Source organism: Salvelinus alpinus, chromosome 4 (genome assembly GCF_045679555.1).
Source record: "Salvelinus alpinus chromosome 4, SLU_Salpinus.1, whole genome shotgun sequence".
In the NCBI taxonomy this organism is placed as follows: Eukaryota; Metazoa; Chordata; class Actinopteri; order Salmoniformes; family Salmonidae; genus Salvelinus; species Salvelinus alpinus.
In genome coordinates this window covers 29,095,218-29,118,137 of record NC_092089.1, presented here as the reverse complement: position 1 = coordinate 29,118,137, position 22,920 = coordinate 29,095,218, and the positions used below count along the sequence as shown (strand labels likewise).

The 22,920-nt window shown below is 48.1% G+C and overlaps 1 protein-coding gene across 3 annotated transcripts in view; it reads left to right on the top strand.

Annotated features, from left to right (window-relative positions):
* The window catches only part of LOC139573249 (ephrin-A4), a 93,583-nt gene that overhangs the window by 57,784 nt on the left and 12,879 nt on the right, over positions 1–22,920 (top strand). For 2 of the 3 annotated variants that reach the window (XM_071396496.1, XM_071396495.1), the window contains exons 2-3: positions 9,659–9,972; positions 12,197–12,265. In XM_071396496.1, the coding sequence (XP_071252597.1) occupies positions 9,659–9,972; positions 12,197–12,265 (383 nt within the window). The remainder of the gene's footprint in view (positions 1–9,658; positions 9,973–12,196; positions 12,266–22,920) is intronic. The other variant, XM_071396498.1, reaches the window with a different exon arrangement.

Sequence of the window (22,920 nt, the reverse complement as noted above, 5' to 3'; positions counted from 1 at the left end):
CTGTTAGATATGCTGCTTCTCTCTCCGCTAGTGGAGGGAGGACTGTTAGATATGCTGCTTCTCTCTCCGCTAGTGGAGGGAGGACTGTTAGATATGCTGCTTCTCTCTCCGCTAGTGGAGGGAGGACTGTTAGATATGCTGCTTCTCTCTCCGCTAGTGGAGGGAGGACTGTTAGATATGCTGCTTCTCTCTCCGCTAGTGGAGGGAGGACTGTTAGATATGCTGCTTCTCTCTCCGCTAGTGGAGGGAGGACTGTTAGATATGCTGCTTCTCTCTCCGCTAGTGGAGGGAGGACTGTTAGATATGCTGCTTCTCTCTCCGCTAGTGGAGGGAGGACTGTTAGATATGCTGCTTCTCTCTCCGCTAGTGGAGGGAGGACTGTTAGATATGCTGCTTCTCTCTCCGCTAGTGGAGGGAGGACTGTTAGATATGCTGCTTCTCTCTCCGCTAGTGGAGGGAGGACTGTTAGATATGCTGCTTCTCTCTCCGCTAGTGGAGGGAGGACTGTTAGATATGCTGCTTCTCTCTCCGCTAGTGGGGGGAGGACTGTTAGATATGCTGCTTCTCTCTCCGCTAGTGGGGGGAGGACTGTTAGATATGCTGCTTCTCTCTCCGCTAGTGGGGGGAGGACTGTTAGATATGCTGCTTCTCTCTCCGCTAGTGGGGGGAGGACTGTTAGATATGCTGCTTCTCTCTCCGCTAGTGGGGGGAGGACTGTTAGATATGCTGCTTCTCTCTCCGCTAGTGGGGGGAGGACTGTTAGATATGCTGCTTCTCTCTCCGCTAGTGGGGGGAGGACTGTTAGATATGCTGCTTCTCTCTCCGCTAGTGGAGGGAGGACTGTTAGATATGCTGCTTCTCTCTCCGCTAGTGGAGGGAGGACTGTTAGATATGCTGCTTCTCTCTCCGCTAGTGGAGGGAGGACTGTTAGATATGCTGCTTCTCTCTCCGCTAGTGGAGGGAGGACTGTTAGATATGCTGCTTCTCTCTCCGCTAGTGGAGGGAGGACTGTTAGATATGCTGCTTCTCTCTCCGCTAGTGGAGGGAGGACTGTTAGATATGCTGCTTCTCTCTCCGCTAGTGGAGGGAGGACTGTTAGATATGCTGCTTCTCTCTCCGCTAGTGGAGGGAGGACTGTTAGATATGCTGCTTCTCTCTCCGCTAGTGGAGGGAGGACTGTTAGATATGCTGCTTCTCTCTCCGCTAGTGGAGGGAGGACTGTTAGATATGCTGCTTCTCTCTCCGCTAGTGGAGGGAGGACTGTTAGATATGCTGCTTCTCTCTCCGCTAGTGGAGGGAGGACTGTTAGATATGCTGCTTCTCTCTCCGCTAGTGGAGGGAGGACTGTTAGATATGCTGCTTCTCTCTCCGCTAGTGGAGGGAGGACTGTTAGATATGCTGCTTCTCTCTCCGCTAGTGGAGGGAGGACTGTTAGATATGCTGCTTCTCTCTCCGCTAGTGGAGGGAGGACTGTTAGATATGCTGCTTCTCTCTCCGCTAGTGGAGGGAGGACTGTTAGATATGCTGCTTCTCTCTCCGCTAGTGGAGGGAGGACTGTTAGATATGCTGCTTCTCTCTCCGCTGGTGGAGGGAGGACTGTTAGATATGCTGCTTCTCTCTCCGCTGGTGGAGGGAGGACTGTTAGATATGCTGCTTCTCTCTCCGCTGGTGGAGGGAGGACTGTTAGATATGCTGCTTCTCTCTCCGCTAGTGGAGGGAGGACAGTTAGATATGCTGCTTCTCTCTCCGCTAGTGGAGGGAGGACTGTTAGATATGCTGCTTCTCTCTCCGCTAGTGGAGGGAGGACTGTTAGATATGCTGCTTCTCTCTCCGCTAGTGGAGGGAGGACTGTTAGATATGCTGCTTCTCTCTCCGCTAGTGGAGGGAGGACTGTTAGATATGCTGCTTCTCTCTCCGCTAGTGGAGGGAGGACTGTTAGATATGCTGCTTCTCTCTCCGCTAGTGGAGGGAGGACTGTTAGATATGCTGCTTCTCTCTCCGCTAGTGGAGGGAGGACTGTTAGATATGCTGCTTCTCTCTCCGCTAGTGGAGGGAGGACTGTTAGATATGCTGCTTCTCTCTCCGCTAGTGGAGGGAGGACTGTTAGATATGCTGCTTCTCTCTCCGCTAGTGGAGGGAGGACTGTTAGATATGCTGCTTCTCTCTCCGCTAGTGGAGGGAGGACTGTTAGATATGCTGCTTCTCTCTCCGCTAGTGGAGGGAGGACTGTTAGATATGCTGCTTCTCTCTCCGCTAGTGGAGGGAGGACTGTTAGATATGCTGCTTCTCTCTCCGCTAGTGGAGGGAGGACTGTTAGATATGCTGCTTCTCTCTCCGCTAGTGGAGGGAGGACTGTTAGATATGCTGCTTCTCTCTCCGCTAGTGGAGGGAGGACTGTTAGATATGCTGCTTCTCTCTCCGCTAGTGGAGGGAGGACTGTTAGATATGCTGCTTCTCTCTCCGCTAGTGGAGGGAGGACTGTTAGATATGCTGCTTCTCTCTCCGCTAGTGGAGGGAGGACTGTTAGATATGCTGCTTCTCTCTCCGCTAGTGGAGGGAGGACTGTTAGATATGCTGCTTCTCTCTCCGCTAGTGGAGGACTGTTAGATATGCTGCTTCTCTCTCCGCTGGTGGAGGACTGTTAGATATGCTGCTTCTCTCTCCGCTGGTGGAGGACTGTTAGATATGCTGCTTCTCTCTCCGCTGGTGGAGGACTGTTAGATATGCTGCTTCTCTCTCCGCTGGTGGAGGACTGTTAGATATGCTGCTTCTCTCTCCGCTAGTGGAGGACTGTTAGATATGCTGCTTCTCTCTCCGCTAGTGGAGGGAGGACTGTTAGATATGCTGCTTCTCTCTCCGCTAGTGGAGGGAGGACTGTTAGATATGCTGCTTCTCTCTCCGCTAGTGGAGGGAGGACTGTTAGATATGCTGCTTCTCTCTCCGCTAGTGGAGGGAGGACTGTTAGATATGCTGCTTCTCTCTCCGCTAGTGGAGGGAGGACTGTTAGATATGCTGCTTCTCTCTCCGCTAGTGGAGGGAGGACTGTTAGATATGCTGCTTCTCTCTCCGCTAGTGGAGGGAGGACTGTTAGATATGCTGCTTCTCTCTCCGCTAGTGGAGGACAGTTAGATATGCTGCTTCTCTCTCCGCTAGTGGAGGACTGTTAGATATGCTGCTTCTCTCTCTGCTAGTGGAGGACTGTTAGATATGCTGCTTCTCTCTCCGCTGGTGGAGGACTGTTAGATATGCTGCTTCTCTCTCCGCTGGTGGAGGACTGTTAGATATGCTGCTTCTCTCTCCGCTAGTGGAGGACTGTTAGATATGCTGCTTCTCTCTCCGCTAGTGGGGGACTGTTAGATATGCTGCTTCTCTCTCCGCTAGTGGAGGGAGGACTGTTAGATATGCTGCTTCTCTCTCCGCTAGTGGAGGGAGGACTGTTAGATATGCTGCTTCTCTCTCCGCTAGTGGAGGACTGTTAGATATGCTGCTTCTCTCTCCACTAGTGGAGGGAGGACTGTTAGATATGCTGCTTCTCTCTCCGCTAGTGGAGGACTGTTAGATATGCTGCTTCTCTCTCCGCTAGTGGAGGACTGTTAGATATGCTGCTTCTCTCTCCACTAGTGGAGGGAGGACTGTTAGATATGCTGCTTCTCTCTCCACTAGTGGAGGGAGGACTGTTAGATATGCTGCTTCTCTCTTCGCTAGTGGAGGACTGTTAGATACGCTGCTTCTCTTCGCTAGTGGAGGACTGTTAGATACGCTGCTTCTCTCTCCACTAGTGGAGGACTGTTAGATATGCTGCTTCTCTCTCCACTAGTGGAGGGAGGACTGTTAGATATGCTGCTTCTCTCTCCGCTAGTGGAGGGAGGACTGTTAGATATGCTGCTTCTCTCTCCGCTAGTGGAGGACTGTTAGATATGCTGCTTCTCTCTCCACTAGTGGAGGGAGGACTGTTAGATATGCTGCTTCTCTCTCCGCTAGTGGAGGACTGTTAGATATGCTGCTTCTCTCTCCGCTAGTGGAGGGAGGACTGTTAGATATGCTGCTTCTCTCTCCACTAGTGGAGGGAGGACTGTTAGATATGCTGCTTCTCTCTTCGCTAGTGGAGGACTGTTAGATACGCTGCTTCTCTTCGCTAGTGGAGGACTGTTAGATACGCTGCTTCTCTCTCCACTAGTGGAGGACTGTTAGATATGCTGCTTCTCTCTCCACTAGTGGAGGGAGGACTGTTAGATATGCTGCTTCTCTCTCCGCTAGTGGAGGGAGGACTGTTAGATATGCTGCTTCTCTCTCCGCTAGTGGAGGGAGGACTGTTAGATATGCTGCTTCTCTCTCCGCTAGTGGAGGGAGGACTGTTAGATATGCTGCTTCTCTCTCCGCTAGTGGAGGGAGGACTGTTAGATATGCTGCTTCTCTCTCCGCTAGTGGAGGGAGGACTGTTAGATATGCTGCTTCTCTCTCCGCTAGTGGAGGGAGGACTGTTAGATATGCTGCTTCTCTCTCCGCTAGTGGAGGGAGGACTGTTAGATATGCTGCTTCTCTCTCCGCTAGTGGAGGGAGGACTGTTAGATATGCTGCTTCTCTCTCCGCTAGTGGAGGGAGGACTGTTAGATATGCTGCTTCTCTCTCCGCTAGTGGAGGGAGGACTGTTAGATATGCTGCTTCTCTCTCCGCTAGTGGAGGGAGGACTGTTAGATATGCTGCTTCTCTCTCCGCTAGTGGAGGGAGGACTGTTAGATATGCTGCTTCTCTCTCCGCTAGTGGAGGGAGGACTGTTAGATATGCTGCTTCTCTCTCCGCTAGTGGAGGGAGGACTGTTAGATATGCTGCTTCTCTCTCCGCTAGTGGAGGGAGGACTGTTAGATATGCTGCTTCTCTCTCCGCTAGTGGAGGGAGGACTGTTAGATATGCTGCTTCTCTCTCCGCTAGTGGAGGGAGGACTGTTAGATATGCTGCTTCTCTCTCCGCTAGTGGAGGGAGGACTGTTAGATATGCTGCTTCTCTCTCCGCTAGTGGAGGGAGGACTGTTAGATATGCTGCTTCTCTCTCCGCTAGTGGAGGGAGGACTGTTAGATATGCTGCTTCTCTCTCCGCTAGTGGAGGGAGGACTGTTAGATATGCTGCTTCTCTCTCCGCTAGTGGAGGGAGGACTGTTAGATATGCTGCTTCTCTCTCCGCTAGTGGAGGGAGGACTGTTAGATATGCTGCTTCTCTCTCCGCTAGTGGAGGGAGGACTGTTAGATATGCTGCTTCTCTAGTGGGGGGAGGACTGTTAGATATGCTGCTTCTCTCTCCGCTAGTGGGGGGAGGACTGTTAGATATGCTGCTTCTCTCTCCGCTAGTGGGGGGAGGACTGTTAGATATGCTGCTTCTCTCTCCGCTAGTGGAGGGAGGACTGTTAGATATGCTGCTTCTCTCTCCGCTAGTGGAGGGAGGACTGTTAGATATGCTGCTTCTCTCTCCGCTAGTGGAGGGAGGACTGTTAGATATGCTGCTTCTCTCTCCGCTAGTGGAGGGAGGACTGTTAGATATGCTGCTTCTCTCTCCGCTAGTGGAGGGAGGACTGTTAGATATGCTGCTTCTCTCTCCGCTAGTGGAGGGAGGACTGTTAGATATGCTGCTTCTCTCTCCGCTAGTGGAGGGAGGACTGTTAGATATGCTGCTTCTCTCTCCGCTAGTGGAGGGAGGACTGTTAGATATGCTGCTTCTCTCTCCGCTAGTGGAGGGAGGACTGTTAGATATGCTGCTTCTCTCTCCGCTAGTGGAGGGAGGACTGTTAGATATGCTGCTTCTCTCTCCGCTAGTGGAGGGAGGACTGTTAGATATGCTGCTTCTCTCTCCGCTAGTGGAGGGAGGACTGTTAGATATGCTGCTTCTCTCTCCGCTAGTGGAGGGAGGACTGTTAGATATGCTGCTTCTCTCTCCGCTAGTGGAGGGAGGACTGTTAGATATGCTGCTTCTCTCTCCGCTAGTGGAGGGAGGACTGTTAGATATGCTGCTTCTCTCTCCGCTAGTGGAGGGAGGACTGTTAGATATGCTGCTTCTCTCTCCGCTAGTGGAGGACTGTTAGATATGCTGCTTCTCTCTCCGCTGGTGGAGGACTGTTAGATATGCTGCTTCTCTCTCCGCTGGTGGAGGACTGTTAGATATGCTGCTTCTCTCTCCGCTGGTGGAGGACTGTTAGATATGCTGCTTCTCTCTCCGCTGGTGGAGGACTGTTAGATATGCTGCTTCTCTCTCCGCTAGTGGAGGACTGTTAGATATGCTGCTTCTCTCTCCGCTAGTGGAGGGAGGACTGTTAGATATGCTGCTTCTCTCTCCGCTAGTGGAGGGAGGACTGTTAGATATGCTGCTTCTCTCTCCGCTAGTGGAGGGAGGACTGTTAGATATGCTGCTTCTCTCTCCGCTAGTGGAGGGAGGACTGTTAGATATGCTGCTTCTCTCTCCGCTAGTGGAGGGAGGACTGTTAGATATGCTGCTTCTCTCTCCGCTAGTGGAGGGAGGACTGTTAGATATGCTGCTTCTCTCTCCGCTAGTGGAGGGAGGACTGTTAGATATGCTGCTTCTCTCTCCGCTAGTGGAGGACAGTTAGATATGCTGCTTCTCTCTCCGCTAGTGGAGGACTGTTAGATATGCTGCTTCTCTCTCCGCTAGTGGAGGACTGTTAGATATGCTGCTTCTCTCTCCGCTGGTGGAGGACTGTTAGATATGCTGCTTCTCTCTCCGCTGGTGGAGGACTGTTAGATATGCTGCTTCTCTCTCCGCTAGTGGAGGACTGTTAGATATGCTGCTTCTCTCTCCGCTAGTGGGGGACTGTTAGATATGCTGCTTCTCTCTCCGCTAGTGGAGGGAGGACTGTTAGATATGCTGCTTCTCTCTCCGCTAGTGGAGGGAGGACTGTTAGATATGCTGCTTCTCTCTCCGCTAGTGGAGGACTGTTAGATATGCTGCTTCTCTCTCCACTAGTGGAGGGAGGACTGTTAGATATGCTGCTTCTCTCTCCGCTAGTGGAGGACTGTTAGATATGCTGCTTCTCTCTCCGCTAGTGGAGGACTGTTAGATATGCTGCTTCTCTCTCCACTAGTGGAGGGAGGACTGTTAGATATGCTGCTTCTCTCTCCACTAGTGGAGGGAGGACTGTTAGATATGCTGCTTCTCTCTTCGCTAGTGGAGGACTGTTAGATACGCTGCTTCTCTTCGCTAGTGGAGGACTGTTAGATACGCTGCTTCTCTCTCCACTAGTGGAGGACTGTTAGATATGCTGCTTCTCTCTCCACTAGTGGAGGGAGGACTGTTAGATATGCTGCTTCTCTCTCCGCTAGTGGAGGGAGGACTGTTAGATATGCTGCTTCTCTCTCCGCTAGTGGAGGACTGTTAGATATGCTGCTTCTCTCTCCACTAGTGGAGGGAGGACTGTTAGATATGCTGCTTCTCTCTCCGCTAGTGGAGGACTGTTAGATATGCTGCTTCTCTCTCCGCTAGTGGAGGGAGGACTGTTAGATATGCTGCTTCTCTCTCCACTAGTGGAGGGAGGACTGTTAGATATGCTGCTTCTCTCTTCGCTAGTGGAGGACTGTTAGATACGCTGCTTCTCTTCGCTAGTGGAGGACTGTTAGATACGCTGCTTCTCTCTCCACTAGTGGAGGACTGTTAGATATGCTGCTTCTCTCTCCACTAGTGGAGGGAGGACTGTTAGATATGCTGCTTCTCTCTCCGCTAGTGGAGGGAGGACTGTTAGATATGCTGCTTCTCTCTCCGCTAGTGGAGGACTGTTAGATATGCTGCTTCTCTCTCCACTAGTGGAGGGAGGACTGTTAGATATGCTGCTTCTCTCTCCGCTAGTGGAGGACTGTTAGATATGCTGCTTCTCTCTCCGCTAGTGGAGGACTGTTAGATATGCTGCTTCTCTCTCCACTAGTGGAGGGAGGACTGTTAGATATGCTGCTTCTCTCTCCACTAGTGGAGGGAGGACTGTTAGATATGCTGCTTCTCTCTTCGCTAGTGGAGGACTGTTAGATACGCTGCTTCTCTTCGCTAGTGGAGGACTGTTAGATACGCTGCTTCTCTCTCCACTAGTGGAGGACTGTTAGATATGCTGCTTCTCTCTCCACTAGTGGAGGGAGGACTGTTAGATATGCTGCTTCTCTCTTCGCTAGTGGAGGACTGTTAGATACGCTGCTTCTCTTCGCTAGTGGAGGACTGTTAGATACGCTGCTTCTCTCTCCACTAGTGGAGGACTGTTAGATATGCTGCTTCTCTCTCCACTAGTGGAGGACTGTTAGATATGCTGCTTCTCTCTCCACTAGTGGAGGACTGTTAGATATGCTGCTTCTCTCTCCGCTAGTGGAGGGAGGACTGTTAGATATGCTGCTTCTCTCTCCGCTAGTGGAGGGAGGACTGTTAGATATGCTGCTTCTCTCTCCGCTAGTGGAGGGAGGACTGTTAGATATGCTGCTTCTCTCTCCGCTAGTGGAGGGAGGACTGTTAGATATGCTGCTTCTCTCTCCGCTAGTGGAGGGAGGACTGTTAGATATGCTGCTTCTCTCTCCGCTAGTGGAGGGAGGACTGTTAGATATGCTGCTTCTCTCTCCGCTAGTGGAGGGAGGACTGTTAGATATGCTGCTTCTCTCTCCGCTAGTGGAGGGAGGACTGTTAGATATGCTGCTTCTCTCTCCGCTAGTGGAGGGAGGACTGTTAGATATGCTGCTTCTCTCTCCGCTAGTGGAGGGAGGACTGTTAGATATGCTGCTTCTCTCTCCGCTAGTGGAGGGAGGACTGTTAGATATGCTGCTTCTCTCTCCGCTAGTGGAGGGAGGACTGTTAGATATGCTGCTTCTCTCTCCGCTAGTGGAGGGAGGACTGTTAGATATGCTGCTTCTCTCTCCGCTAGTGGAGGACTGTTAGATATGCTGCATCTCTCTCCGCTAGTGGAGGACTGTTAGATTAGGGTGCGTCTCCTCAATTCACTAAGGCCCTTCGACACCGTACTGCTCATGTCTGGCCCCATGTTGTTATGCCCAGAACCAGCCAGCCTTGACTGGAGGCTCTAGTGTGTGTCAGAGTCAAGTCCACATTGTACTCTTCCGACTCCCTTTTTCTCCTTAATTAGCATTGTTGGGTCTCTCGCTCTCTCGCTCTACTGCTCCCAGCTATGTTATTACAAAGTATCAGACACCAAAACAAGTAATAAAGGTGGCTCTACATTATGTTGCTTTATCACCTTGTAATCGTTATGTGGAATATTGATGATCTATCCATCTTTCTTGTCTCTCCATCTCTCCTCCAGGCCCACAGTTATTTAGACTATCTATCAACCATCCAGCTCTTCTCTCCATCCGTCTCTCTTTCTCTCAGACTAACAGCATTGTATTTTACTGTGTCCGATCGTTATTGTGGAATGTTGATGCTTAATCTCTTTTCCTCTTTATCCTTCTCTCCCTTTCCTTTTGTCTCTCTCTCCCTTTTGTCTCTCTCTCCCTTTTGTCTCTCTCTCCCTTCTGTCTCTCTCTCTCTCCCTTCTGTCTCTCTCTCTCTCCCTTCTGTCTCTCTCTCTCTCCCTTCTGTCTCTCTCTCTCTCCCTTCTGTCTCTCTCTCTCTCCCTTCTGTCTCTCTCTCTCTCCCTTCTGTCTCTCTCTCTCTCCCTTTCCTTCTGTCTCAGGTTGACGGGAGTGGATCTGTCCATCCAGGTGAATCTGAATGACTACCTGGATATCTACTGCCCCCACTACCCTCACCCGTCTCCCCCCAGTGAGGAGGCCTACCCCCAGGCCCCACCAGACAGCCTGGCCCTGTACCTGGTGGCTGAGGGGGGGTTCAGGGGCTGTGTGGAGACCCAGGGGGCCATCAAGAGGTGGGAGTGTAACAGCCCCCATGCCCCCTTCGGCCCTGTCCGCTTCTCAGAGAAGATCCAGCGATTCACCCCCTTCTCTCTGGGCTTCGAGTTCCTCCCCGGACACCACTACTACTACAGCTGTGAGTAGATGTGTGTGTGTATAAATAAATCTGTGTGATAACTTGGGTTTCCTGTTTTCCCACTACTTCCTATTTCTGTCTTCCGCTCTCATTTATCTCCAACCACTGGAGGAGGGAGGGAGGAGCAAGGGAGGCAGAGAAGGTAGAGGGCAGGGAGCGATGTCTACTGTTTGCTGATCTGGTGCTTCTGTCACCAACCAAGGAGGGCCTACAGCAGCACCTAGATATTCTGCACAGATTCTGCCAGACCTGGGCCCTGACAGTAAATCTCAGTAAGACAAAAATAATGGTTTTCCTAAAAATGTCCAGTCGCCAGGACCACAAAAACAAATTCCATCTAGACACAATTGCCCTAGAGCACACAAAAAACGATACATACCTCGGCCTAAACATCAGCGCCACAGGTAACTTCCACAAAGCTGAGAACGATCTGCGAGACAAGCCAAGAAGGGCCTTCTATGTTATCAAAAGGAACATCCAATTCGACATACTAATTAGGATCTGGCTAAAAATACTTGAATCAGTTATAGAACCCATTGCCCTTTATGGTTGTGAAGTCTGGGGTCCGCTCACCAACCAAGAATTCACAAAATGGGACACACCAAATTAAGACTCTGCATGCAGAATTCTGCAAAACTATTGTCCGTAAAACACCAAATAATGCATAGAGAGCAGAATTAGGCCAATACCCGCTAATTATCAAAATCCAGGAAAGAGCCGTTAAATTATACAACCACCTAAAAGGAAGCGATTCCCAAACGTTCCATAACAAAGCAATCACCTACAGAGAGATGAACCTGGAGAAGAGTCCCCAGAGCAAGCTGGTCCTGGGGCTCCGTTCACAATCACAAACACACCTCACAGAGCCCCAGGACAACAGCACAATTCGACCCAAGCAAATCATGAGAAAACAAAAAGATCATTAGTTGACACATTGGGGAGGTTTGTGGCCGTAAAATGAGTTTCTTACTGTTTTTACAACTTCTGGTCACTGTCCAACCAAAAGAGGGGGGGGGGGAAGAAAGGCTTTTAAAGCAGCCAGAGGAAGAGAAGCGTGGAATGAAAGAGGGGAGAGTCTGACAGTACAGGAAGGGAGGGGGAGAGAGAGGGGGGATGAGTGGAATCCACAGGGAGGTAGAAAGGGGGAGCAACAACAGCGAGGGAAAAGGGCGAGGAAAATAATGGATGAGAGACGGAGGGAAAGAATCTTTACATAAATTACTATTGCGGTCTGCTGGACAATGGAGCATTGTCAGGGCATGAGAGACAGACACACACACACACACAGCACTGGGCCATTGTGGCTGCGCAGGGCTGGAGAACACAACAATAGCCTCCTCCCCTGGAACTACCCCAATGGGCCTGGCTGTCTGTGTGTGTATTGTCCACATCAAAGATAACGCTTGAAGTTTGTCCAAACGTCTGGCTGGGTGAAAGGGCCAGGCCATAGGGACAGTATAATGGTTTTAGACTGGGGACACGGCAATAGTATTAGAGCCGCTAATAGTATTAGCTGTTTCAGTCTGTCTCTTATCGTGATCCACACTGACAGCTCACATAGCATCCGCGTCAATCAGCCCAGTGATCTATAGTCACTAGATGGCATTGCTAGAAGGAACAGCATTCTCAGAACTGACGAGCAAGTAGACAAGCTTTTGTTCGGTTACGTTGAGGGTTAAGATTAGAGGTGGCTGTTTGAACTTGAAAGTATAAATTAGCATCCTCCTTAATATATGCCATTTAGAAGACTTATCTGAAGTGACGTAGTCATGCGTACATACATTTTACATAGGGCTGGTCCCGAGAATCAAGCCCACTGTCCTGCAAGCGTCATGCAACTGAGCTCCAGACGACCAGATAGTGACCGTGTTTCTGTCGCTTAACTCTGACAGCAGCTGCCAAACAGGAAACACCTTGACTCCCACAATCCATTGTGTCAGTCCCCTTTGACCCCTGTAGTGGTTGCTGTCTGCTGGAGTTTCCAAATGGAAAACCTTTTCTGTGGTTTCTTTCATACTAACTGAATGCCGTCCAGCTGAGTTCTGCTGGTTGGTGAAGGGGGACGTCATATGGTGACACATTCTAGATTATTGTCAAATACATGAAGGGTTGAAAATCTCCAACTCCCAACACTTCACACATACCTTTACTGTGACAAGGCAATCTCTCTCTCTCTCTCTCTCTCTCTGTCTCTCTCTCTCTCTCTCTCTCTCTCTCTCTCCAGCATTGCCTACAGGGGAAAGCTCCCCGCTGCCCTGCATGAAGCTGCGAGTCACAGTGTGCTGTGAGCCCAGTGAGTAAACTCCTCCTTTTCATCTCTCACTCACTCACTCACTCACTCATAGGCTCTTCTGTATGAAATCAGTATGTAGAGCTCTCTAACGTCTCCCTCCATCTGTTTCCATATTTCCTTCTCTCGGTCTACCAGAGGTAGCTGGGGACGTTCCTGCTCTTCATCTCACGTTTGATGTTCTCCTCCACCTCATATCTTCCTCTTCCTCTAGCTCAAATCAAAATGTTTGATGGAGGGCATCCTTTTCTTTCATCATTCTCCTTCTCCCTTTCTCGCTCCACCAATCTTCTCTCTCTGCCTAGTCAGTTTACCCCTACCGGGGGTACATGGCTACCTCAGTTACCTCGTACACCTGCACATTGACTCAGTACTGGTACTCCCTGTACTGTATATAGACATGTTATTTTACTCTTTATTTTTATTGGTTATTCACTTTGTTTTTTATTCCTCGTGAATCATTATTATTTTTATCTTATTTTTACCTCCACATTATTGGAAAAGGCGCTGTAAGTAAGCATTTCATTGTTAGTCCAATAACATTTCATTTGGTTCTCTGTATAGCTCTGTAATTGTCCCTCTTCCTCAGTTCCTAACTTCATCACTCCTGTTGACCTCCCCTTTTTGTCACAGCAGTATTCTGACCCCTCCCCTTTTTGTCACAGCAGTATTCTGACCCCTCCCCTTTTTGTCACAGCAGTATTCTGACCCCTCCCCTTTTTGTCACAGCAGTATTCTGACCCCTCCCCTTTTTGTCACAGCAGTATTCTGACCAACTGACCAACTGATCGATCGACTTGTCCATCTCCAAGGTATTTCTAGTTGACGATAAAGCTTTGTGTTGCCCTGCGCGCCGGCCGGGTAGGGAAACTGTTACCATTTCATTTGTCTGAGGGTACAAACACTGCCTTCCCGGTGAGCCTGGATAGGAAATCAAGTGAACTATGCCACCGCTGGCCAATCAGATGACCGTGTCTGCAGTAACGTAGCAGCATAAAGAAAGCTACTGTGAGATTTCAAAACGTTTCAAACCATGACGAGAGAGAGACAACGAATACAGCAAAGAGCTGCTGTTTTTAAACGTTTCAAACCATGACGAGAGAGAGACAACGAATACAGCAAAGAGCTGCTGTTTTTAAACGTTTCAAACCATGACGAGAGAGAGACAACGAATACAGCAAAGAGCTGCTGTTTTTAAACGTTTCAAACCATGACGAGAGAGACAACGAATACAGCAAAGAGCTGCTGTTTTTAAACGTTTCAAACCATGACGAGAGAGACAACGAATACAGCAAAGAGCTGCTGTTTTTAAACGTTTCAAACCATGACGAGAGAGAGACAACGAATACAGCAAAGAGCTGCTGTTTTTAAACGTTTCAAACCATGACGAGAGAGAGACAACGAATACAGCAAAGAGCTGCTGTTTTTAAACGTTTCAAACCATGACGAGAGAGAGACAACAAATACAGCAAAGAGCTGCTGTTTTTAAACGTTTCAAACCATGACGAGAGAGAGACAACAAATACAGCAAAGAGCTGCTGTTTTTAAACGTTTCAAACCATGACGAGAGAGAGACAACAAATACAGCAAAGAGCTGCTGTTTTTAAACGTTTCAAACCATGACGAGAGAGACAACGAGTACAGCAAAGAGCTGCTGTTTTTAAACGTTTCAAACCATGACGAGAGAGACAACGAATACAGCAAAGAGCTGCTGTTTTTAAACGTTTCAAACCATGACGAGAGAGACAACGAATACAGCAAAGAGCTGCTGTTTTTAAACGTTTCAAACCATGACGAGAGAGACAACGAATACAGCAAAGAGCTGCTGTTTTTAAACGTTTCAAACCATGACGAGAGAGACAACGAATACAGCAAAGAGCTGCTGTTTTTAAACGTTTCAAACCATGACGAGAGAGACAACGAGTACAGCAAAGAGCTGCTGTTTTTAAACGTTTCAAACCATGACGAGAGAGACAACGAATACAGCAAAGAGCTGCTGTTTTTAAACGTTTCAAACCATGACGAGAGAGACAACGAATACAGCAAAGAGCTGCTGTTTTTAAACGTTTCAAACCATGACGAGAGAGAGACAACGAATACAGCAAAGAGCTGCTGTTTTTAAACGTTTCAAACCATGACGAGAGAGAGACAACGAATACAGCAAAGAGCTGCTGTTTTTAAACGTTTCAAACCATGACGAGAGAGACAACGAATACAGCAAAGAGCTGCTGTTTTTAAACGTTTCAAACCATGACGAGAGAGACAACGAATACAGCAAAGAGCTGCTGTTTTTAAACGTTTCAAACCATGACGAGAGAGAGACAACGAATACAGCAAAGAGCTGCTGTTTTTAAACGTTTCAAACCATGACGAGAGAGAGACAACGAATACAGCAAAGAGCTGCTGTTTTTAAACGTTTCAAACCATGACGAGAGAGAGAACGAGTACAGCAAAGAGTTCATGTTTAAGTTCTTACTCAGCACTGTCAACACTTTGTATTCAACACTTTGTATTCAACACTTTGTATTCAACACTTTGTATTCAACACGTTGTATTCAACACGTTGTATTCAACACGTTGTATTCAACACGTTGTATTCAACACTTTGTATGCAACACTTTTATAAGCCATAAAATACGCTTCTCCACTCAGCGCTGCAACAAGCAGTGCAGCAGTGATGAATGAGTAGGAAAGTGTATCTACAGACTTGTGATGTTGTTGTTAGTGGCTTGGGTCTTTTTTAATATCAAGGAATATTTCACTTTCTCTGGTCATAGGAGTAACAACATGCATTTGTGCATGAGGTGGAAATAATGCGGTGTGACTTGAGTTTCGCCAACAGCTGGAAGAAGGTGTCCCTTTTTGGTCAGTGTCAGTGGAGGAACGGGAGAGCGGAGGGATGTTGAGAGGTGGACCCTCAGTCTGCTGCTCTCTCCCTCTGCTGAGACTGTCAGTGTCAGTGGAGGAACGGGAGAGCAGAGCGATGTTGAGAGGTGGACCCTCAGTCTGCTGCTCTCTCCCTCTGCTGAGACTGTCAGTGTCAGTGGAGGAATGGGAGAGCAGAGCGATGTTGAGAGGTGGACCCTCAGTCTGCTGCTCTCTCCCTCTGCTGAGACTGTCAGTGTCAGTGGAGGAATGGGAGAGCGGAGGGATGTTGAGAGGTGGACCCTCAGTCTGCTGCTCTCTCCCTCTGCTGAGACTGTCAGTGTCAGTGGAGGAACGGGAGAGCGGAGGGATGTTGAGAGGTGGACCCTCAGTCTGCTGCTCTCTCCCTCTGCTGAGACTGTCAGTGTCAGTGGAGGAACGGGAGAGCAGAGCGATGTTGAGAGGTGGACCCTCAGTCTGCTGCTCTCTCCCTCTGCTGAGACTGTCAGTGTCAGTGGAGGAATGGGAGAGCAGAGCGATGTTGAGAGGTGGACCCTCAGTCTGCTGCTCTCTCCCTCTGCTGAGACTGTCAGTGTCAGTGGAGGAATGGGAGAGCGGAGGGATGTTGAGAGGTGGACCCTCAGTCTGCTGCTCTCTCCCTCTGCTGAGACTGTCAGTGTCAGTGGAGGAACGGGAGAGCGGAGGGATGTTGAGAGGTGGACCCTCAGTCTGCTGCTCTCTCCCTCTGCTGAGACTGTCAGTGTCAGTGGAGGAACGGGAGAGCAGAGCGATGTTGAGAGGTGGACCCTCAGTCTGCTGCTCTCTCCCTCTGCTGAGACTGTCAGTGTCAGTGGAGGAATGGGAGAGCAGAGCGATGTTGAGAGGTGGACCCTCAGTCTGCTGCTCTCTCCCTCTGCTGAGACTGTCAGTGTCAGTGGAGGAATGGGAGAGCGGAGGGATGTTGAGAGGTGGACCCTCAGTCTGCTGCTCTCTCCCTCTGCTGAGACTGTCAGTGTCAGTGGAGGAACGGGAGAGCGGAGGGATGTTGAGAGGTGGACCCTCAGTCTGCTGCTCTCTCCCTCTGCTGAGACTGTCAGTGTCAGTGGAGGAACGGGAGAGCAGAGCGATGTTGAGAGGTGGACCCTCAGTCTGCTGCTCTCTCCATCTGCTGAGACTGACCATCAGCCCAGTAAAATAAAAAGCTAATTATTTAAAGTGAGGCACAGCTGAGTGAGCATACAAGTAATACAACAATGGATCTATTACCGGTGTGATCATATAGCCTGCCTCAAATGTTTTAATATTAAAAAAAAACAATGTAATGTCCCGAACAACAATGCTTTGGCAGGTAAATTCAAGCAAAGCCAGTATGTGGTGATAATGTATTGGCCTGTAGCTTACTGCACAAACCTCACTGCCACAGTACTGTTTTTAATTGGTTAATGTTTCATAGGCTTACATTTTAAGTCATGTTAATAAACAGAGTGGTAGATCTCAGCATGCATTTTGACTGAGTGTTCTTGACTCAAAGGTTGGTGACGGCTGCTCTAGCATCATCGTGTGTGTGTGTGTGTGTGTGTGTGCGTCAAAAGAACACAAACCTTTTAGTATACATTTGTTATCAGCTCAACAGCAAGCTCTCTTGCTCCCTCTCTTTCCTCTCTCACACACACACTTTCTCATTCTCTATCTCTCTTTTCTTTACCTCGGTGTCTCTGGTGTGAATTCCCAGAGTTGTTCTAACCCAGCTCCTTCCTACAGTAATGTTAGTCTTCCGGTCCACTGAGCTGCCTGTTCCTATTCCGGTCGGGAATGTTGCCCAGTCACTGTGGGAATGCCTCTACACTCTACAGTTGAAGAGACGTGTGTGTGTGTGTGTGTAAGAGACGTCTGTCCCAATTCCCATCACATCCCAGTGGACTGGGCAGGGGGGCTAAGTAAATGTCCCAGCCTCGTCTCCACGCTACAGGCAGGGACATCATTAGTTAGGTGTGTGTGTGTGGGGCGTGCCTGGGTGTGTCTTCTCTTCATAGTGTATATCATCAGCCCAGAACCAGGCGCTGTATAATGCTCTCTATATTCTCTCTTCTTAAACACGTACTCTATTCCAAAGAGAGAGAGGGGATCATTTCATCTGTCCAAATAACTAGAATGAACGTTTGTGTTCTAATGACCCCGTGGCTGTTCATTAACAACACTCTGGATAGTGTTTCTGTGAGGAACAGCAGGATTGACCTTCTGACTGTTTCCTTCCATTGCTGCTGTTTTTCACACTGACTGAAAATATGCTACATTTTTCTTATACTGTACAGGATATTTACCCAAATGGACATTATTCTCAGTCTCTGTTCCTCTCTCTCTTTCTTCCTCTCTTTCATTCTGTCTCTCTTCCTCTCTGTTCTCTCATCCTGTTCTCCTAGTGAAGCTAATCCGGACTACATTTCAAGAGCCCTCTTCTGTCTTTTTCCTCCCTCTCTTTTTAGTCTTCTGTCGTTCCTGAAGTGGCACTAATCTCCCCCTCTCTCTGTCTCTTCTCCTCGTTCCCCCTCCCTCCTTTTTATGATCTGTCGCTACTGGAGCAAAACTAATCTAGGCTTCATCCACTCCATGTCTCTCTCTCTCTCTCCTTCCATCCCCATGTTTCCCACCCTCTCTCCCTCCTTCACCCTCTACCTATCTGACTCTGCTCCCTCCATCCCTCCAACATTTTCTTTGTCTTTTGTTTCTCTCCTCTGTATCTCCATCTCCTCTCTGGCCACTTATTTACCAACTCTCCTTCTTTTATTTTGTTCTCCCTCTCTATCTCTGTCATGCAGGGGCTGTTCTGTAAATGTGTTGGGATGAGGATACACGAGGAGAGAGCAGGATGAGACTGAGATGGATGAAAAAGTTTCTCTCTCTGTCTCTCTGTCCATTAGTGGTGCAGCTGTTGTTGTGCTCCCTGCAGCAACGCCTCATACTCTCTCTGGTTCCTTCCTGTAGAGGTTCCCTTTTATCTACAGGTAGTGTGGCACATACAGTGTGTGTGAGGCCCAGCGATGGCCGCTCCTGTCCTTTAGCCACAGCCTGTTCCTGGGTGCTCAGGATGCTTTATTTTAATTGAGTCTGTGTCTCTGTCTCTCTGTCTCTCTGTCTCTCTCTGTCTCTGTCTCTCTCTCTCTCTCTCTCTCTCTCTCTCTCTCTCTCTCTCTCTCTCTCTCTCTGTCTCTGTCTCTCTCTCTCTCTCTCTGTCTCTCTCTCTCTCTCTCTCTCTCTCTCTCTGTCTCTCTCTCTCTCTGTCTCTCTCTCTCTCTCTCTCTCTCTCTCTGTCTCTCTCTCTCTCTCTCTCTCTCTCTCTCTGTCTCTCTCTCTCTCTGTCTCTCTCTCTCTCTGTCTCTCTCTCTCTCTCTCTCTCTGTCTCTCTCTCTGTCTCTCTCTCTCTCTCTCTCTCTGTCTCTCTGTCTCTCTGTCTCTCTCTCTGTCTCTCTGTCTCTCTGTCTCTCTGTCTCTCTGTCTCTCTGTCTCTCTGTCTCTCTGTCTCTCTGTCTCTCTGTCTCTCTCTCTGTCTCTCTGTCTCTCTCTCTCTCTGTCTCTCTCTCTCTCTCTCTCTGTCTCTCTCTCTGTCTCTCTCTCTGTCTCTCTCTCTGTCAATTTCAATTCAATTCAATTCAAGGGGCTTTATTGGCATGGGAAACATGTGTTAACATTGCCAAAGCAAGTGAGGTAGGTAATATACAAAAGTCAAATAAACAATAAAAATGAACAGTAAACATTACACATACAGAAGTTTCAAAACAATAAAGACATTACAAATGTCATATTATATATATGCAGTGTTGTAACAATGTACAAATGGTTAAAGCACACAAGTTAAAATAAATAAACATAAATATGGGTTGTATTTACAGTGGTGTTTGTTCTTCACTGGTTGCCCTTTTCTTGTGGCAACAGGTCACAAATCTTGCTGCTGTGATGGCACACTGTGGAATTTCACCCAGTAGATATGGGAGTTTATCAAAATTGGATTTGTTTTCGAATTCTTTGTGGATCTGTGTAATCTGAGGGAAATATGTCTCTCTAATATGGTCATACATTGGGCAGGAGGTTAGGAAGTGCAGCTCAGTTTCCACCTCATTTTGTGGGCAGTGTGCACATAGCCTGTCTTCTCTTGAGAGCCATGTCTGCCTACGGCGGCCTTTCTCAATAGCAAGGCTATGCTCACTGAGTCTGTACATAGTCAAAGCTTTCCTTAAGTTTGGGTCAGTCACAGTGGTCAGGTATTCTGCCACTGTGTACTCTCTGTTTAGGGCCAAATAGCATTCTAGTTTGCTCTGTTTTTTTGTTAATTCTTTCCAATGTGTCAAGTAATTATCTTTTTGTTTTCTCATGATTTGGTTGGGTCTAATTGTGCTGTTGTCCTGGGGCTCTGTGGGGTGTGTTTGTGTTTGTGAACAGAGCCCTAGGACCAGCTTGCTTAGGGGACTCTTCTCCAGGTTCATCTCTCTGTAGGTGATGGCTTTGTTATGGAAGGTTTGGGAATCGCTTCCTTTTAGGTGGTTGTAGAATTTAACGGCTCTTTTCTGGATTTTGATAATTAGTGGGTATCGGCCTAATTCTGCTCTGCATGCATTATTTGGTGTTCTACGTTGTACACGGAGGATATTTTTGCAGAATTCTGCATGCAGAGTCTCAATTTGGTGTTTGTCCCATTTTGTGAAATCTTGGTTGGTGAGCGGACCCCAGACCTCACAACCATAAAGGGCAATGGGCTCTATGACTGATTCAAGTATTTTTAGCCAGATCCTAATTGGTATGTTGAAATTTATGTTCCTTTTGATGGCATAGAAGGCCCTTCTTGCCTTGTCTCTCAGATCGTTCACAGCTTTGTGGAAGTTACCTGTGGTGCTGATGTTTAGGCCGAGGTATGTATAGTTTTTTGTGTGCTCTAGGGCAATTGTGTCTAGATGGAATTTGTGGTCCTGGTGACTGGACCTTTTTTGGAACACCATTATTTTGGTCTTACTGAGATTTACTGTCAGGGCCCAGGTCTGACAGAATCTGTGCAGAAGATCTAGGTGCTGCTGTAGGCCCTCCTTGGTTGGTGACAGAAGCACCAGATCATCAGCAAACAGTAGACATTTGACTTCGGATTCTAGTAGGGTGAGACCGGGTGCTGCAGACTGTTCTAGTGCCCGCGCCAATTCGTTGATATATATGTTGAAGAGGGTGGGGCTTAAGCTGCATCCCTGTCTCACCCCACGACCCTGTGTGAAGAAATGTGTGTGTTTTTTGCCAATTTTAACCGCACACTTGTTGTTTGTGTACATGGATTTTATAATGTCGTATGTTTTACCCCCAACACCACTTTCCATCAATTTGTATAGCAGACCCTCATGCCAAATTGAGTCGAAGGCTTTTTTGAAATCAACAAAGCATGAGAAGACTTTGCCTTTGTTTTGGTTTGTTTGGTTGTCAATTAGGGTGTGTAGGGTGAATACATGGTCTGTTGTACGGTAATTTGGTAAAAAGCCAATTTGACATTTGCTCAGTACATTGTTTTCATTGAGGAAATGTACGAGTCTGCTGTTAATGATAATGCAGAGTATTTTCCCAAGGTTACTGTTGACGCATATTCCACGGTAGTTATTGGGGTCAAATTTGTCTCCACTTTTGTGGATTGGGGTGATCAGTCCTTGGTTCCAAATATTGGGGAAGATGCCAGAGCTAAGGACGATGTTAAAGAGTTTTAGTATAGCCAATTGGAATTTGTTGTCTGTATATTTGATCATTTCATTAAGGATACCATCAACACCACAGGCCTTTTTGGGTTTGAGGGTTTTTATTTTGTCCTGTAACTCATTCAAGGTAATTGGAGAATCCAATGGGTTCTGGTAGTCTTTAATAGTTGATTCTAGGATTTGTATTTGATCATGTATATGTTTTTGTTCTTTATTCTTTGTTATAGAGCCAAAAAGATTGGAGAAGTGGTTTACCCATACATCTCCATTTTGGATAGATAATTCTTCGTGTTGTTGTTTGTTTAGTGTTTTCCAATTTTCCCAGAATTGGTTAGAGTCTATGGAGTCTTCAATTACATTGAGCTGATTTCTGACGTGCTGTTCCTTCTTTTTCCGTAGTGTATTTCTGTATTGTTTTAGTGATTCGCCATAGTGAAGGCGTAGACTCAGGTTTTCCGGGTCTCTATGTTTTTGGTTGGACAGGTTCCTCAATTTATTTCTTAGATTTTTGCATTCTTTATCAAACCATTTGTCATTGTTGTTCATTTTCTTCGGTTTTCTATTTGAGATTTTTAGATTTGATAGGGAAGCTGAGAGGTCAAATATACTGTTAAGATTTTCTACTGCCAAGTTTACACCTTCACTATTGCAGTGGAACATTTTACCCAGGAAGTTGTCTAAAAGGGATTGAATTTGCTGTTGCCTAATTGTTTTTTGGTAGGTTTCCAAACTGCATTCCTTCCATCTATAGCATTTCTTAATGTTACTCAGTTCCTTTGGCTTTGATGCCTCATGATTGAGTATTGCTCTGTTCAAGTAGACTGTGATTTTGCTGTGGTCTGATAGGGGTGTCAGTGGGCTGACTGTGAACGCTCTGAGAGACTCTGGGTTGAGGTCAGTGATAAAGTAGTCTACAGTGCTACTGCCAAGAGATGAGCTATAGGTGAACCTACCATAGGAGTCCCCTCGAAGCCTACCATTGACTATGTACATACCCAGCGTGCGACAGAGCTGCAGGAGTTGTGACCCGTTTTTGTTGGTTATGTTGTCATAGTTGTGCCTAGGGGGGCATATGGGGGAGGGAATGCTGTCACCTGCAGGCAGGTGTTTGTCCCCCTGTGTGCTGAGGGTGTCAGGTTCTTGTCCAGTTCTGGCATTTAGGTCGCCACAGACTAATACATGTCCCTGGGCCTGGAAATGATTGATTTCCCCCTCCAGGATGGAGAAGCTGTCTTTATTAAAGTATGGGGATTCTAGTGGGGGGATATAGGTAGCACACAGGAGGACATTTTTCTCTGTTAAGATAATTTCCTTTTGAATTTCTAGCCAAATGTAAAATGTTCCTGTTTTGATTAATTTAATGGAGTGAGTTAGGTCTGCTCTATACCAAATTAGCATTCCCCCTGAGTCCCTTCCCTGTTTCACACCTGGTAGTTTGGTGGATGGGACTACCAGCTCTCTGTAACCTAGAGGGCAACCAGTGGGTCCGTCTCCGCTATACCATGTTTCTTGCAGGATGACAATGTCTGCATTACCGATTTCTTTGGTGAAGTCCGTGTTCCTGCTCTTTAGGCCAAAGGCAGATGACCTCAGGCCTTGGATATTCCAGGATGATATAGTGAAGGCTTTTTGTTCCATAAAGTGTCCAATGTTGTTGGCCGTGTGGTTTGGCCTCAGGCCAGTAAGTGTGAGCAGAGCCTGCTGAGCATCTGGTACATGCCGTTGGCTTGGGCGAGTGTAAGAGTGGGGGTTGGGCCTGTTTGCCTGCTCACTACCTGGGCGTATGTGTGACTTCCATGTTGATGCTCTCTTTGCGGGGGTGGGGTGCATGGGGTGGGCAGGAGTGGCATAGGTCTGATCTGAGGGGGCCTAAATGGGGTGTGGGCATGGTTGATGTGGGGGGGTGTTGATTGGTTGCGGTGGGGGTGTGGATGTGTCTGGGGGTGCTGTGGTCTGGATGTAAGTCCTCTTGGCGTGGGTCCTCTATGTGTAGGTCCACGGGGGGGTCCTGCAGGTCTTGGAGGGTGTCTCGCTGGTCTGGGTGGGGTGTCTATTGATCTGTTGCTCCTGTGTGAA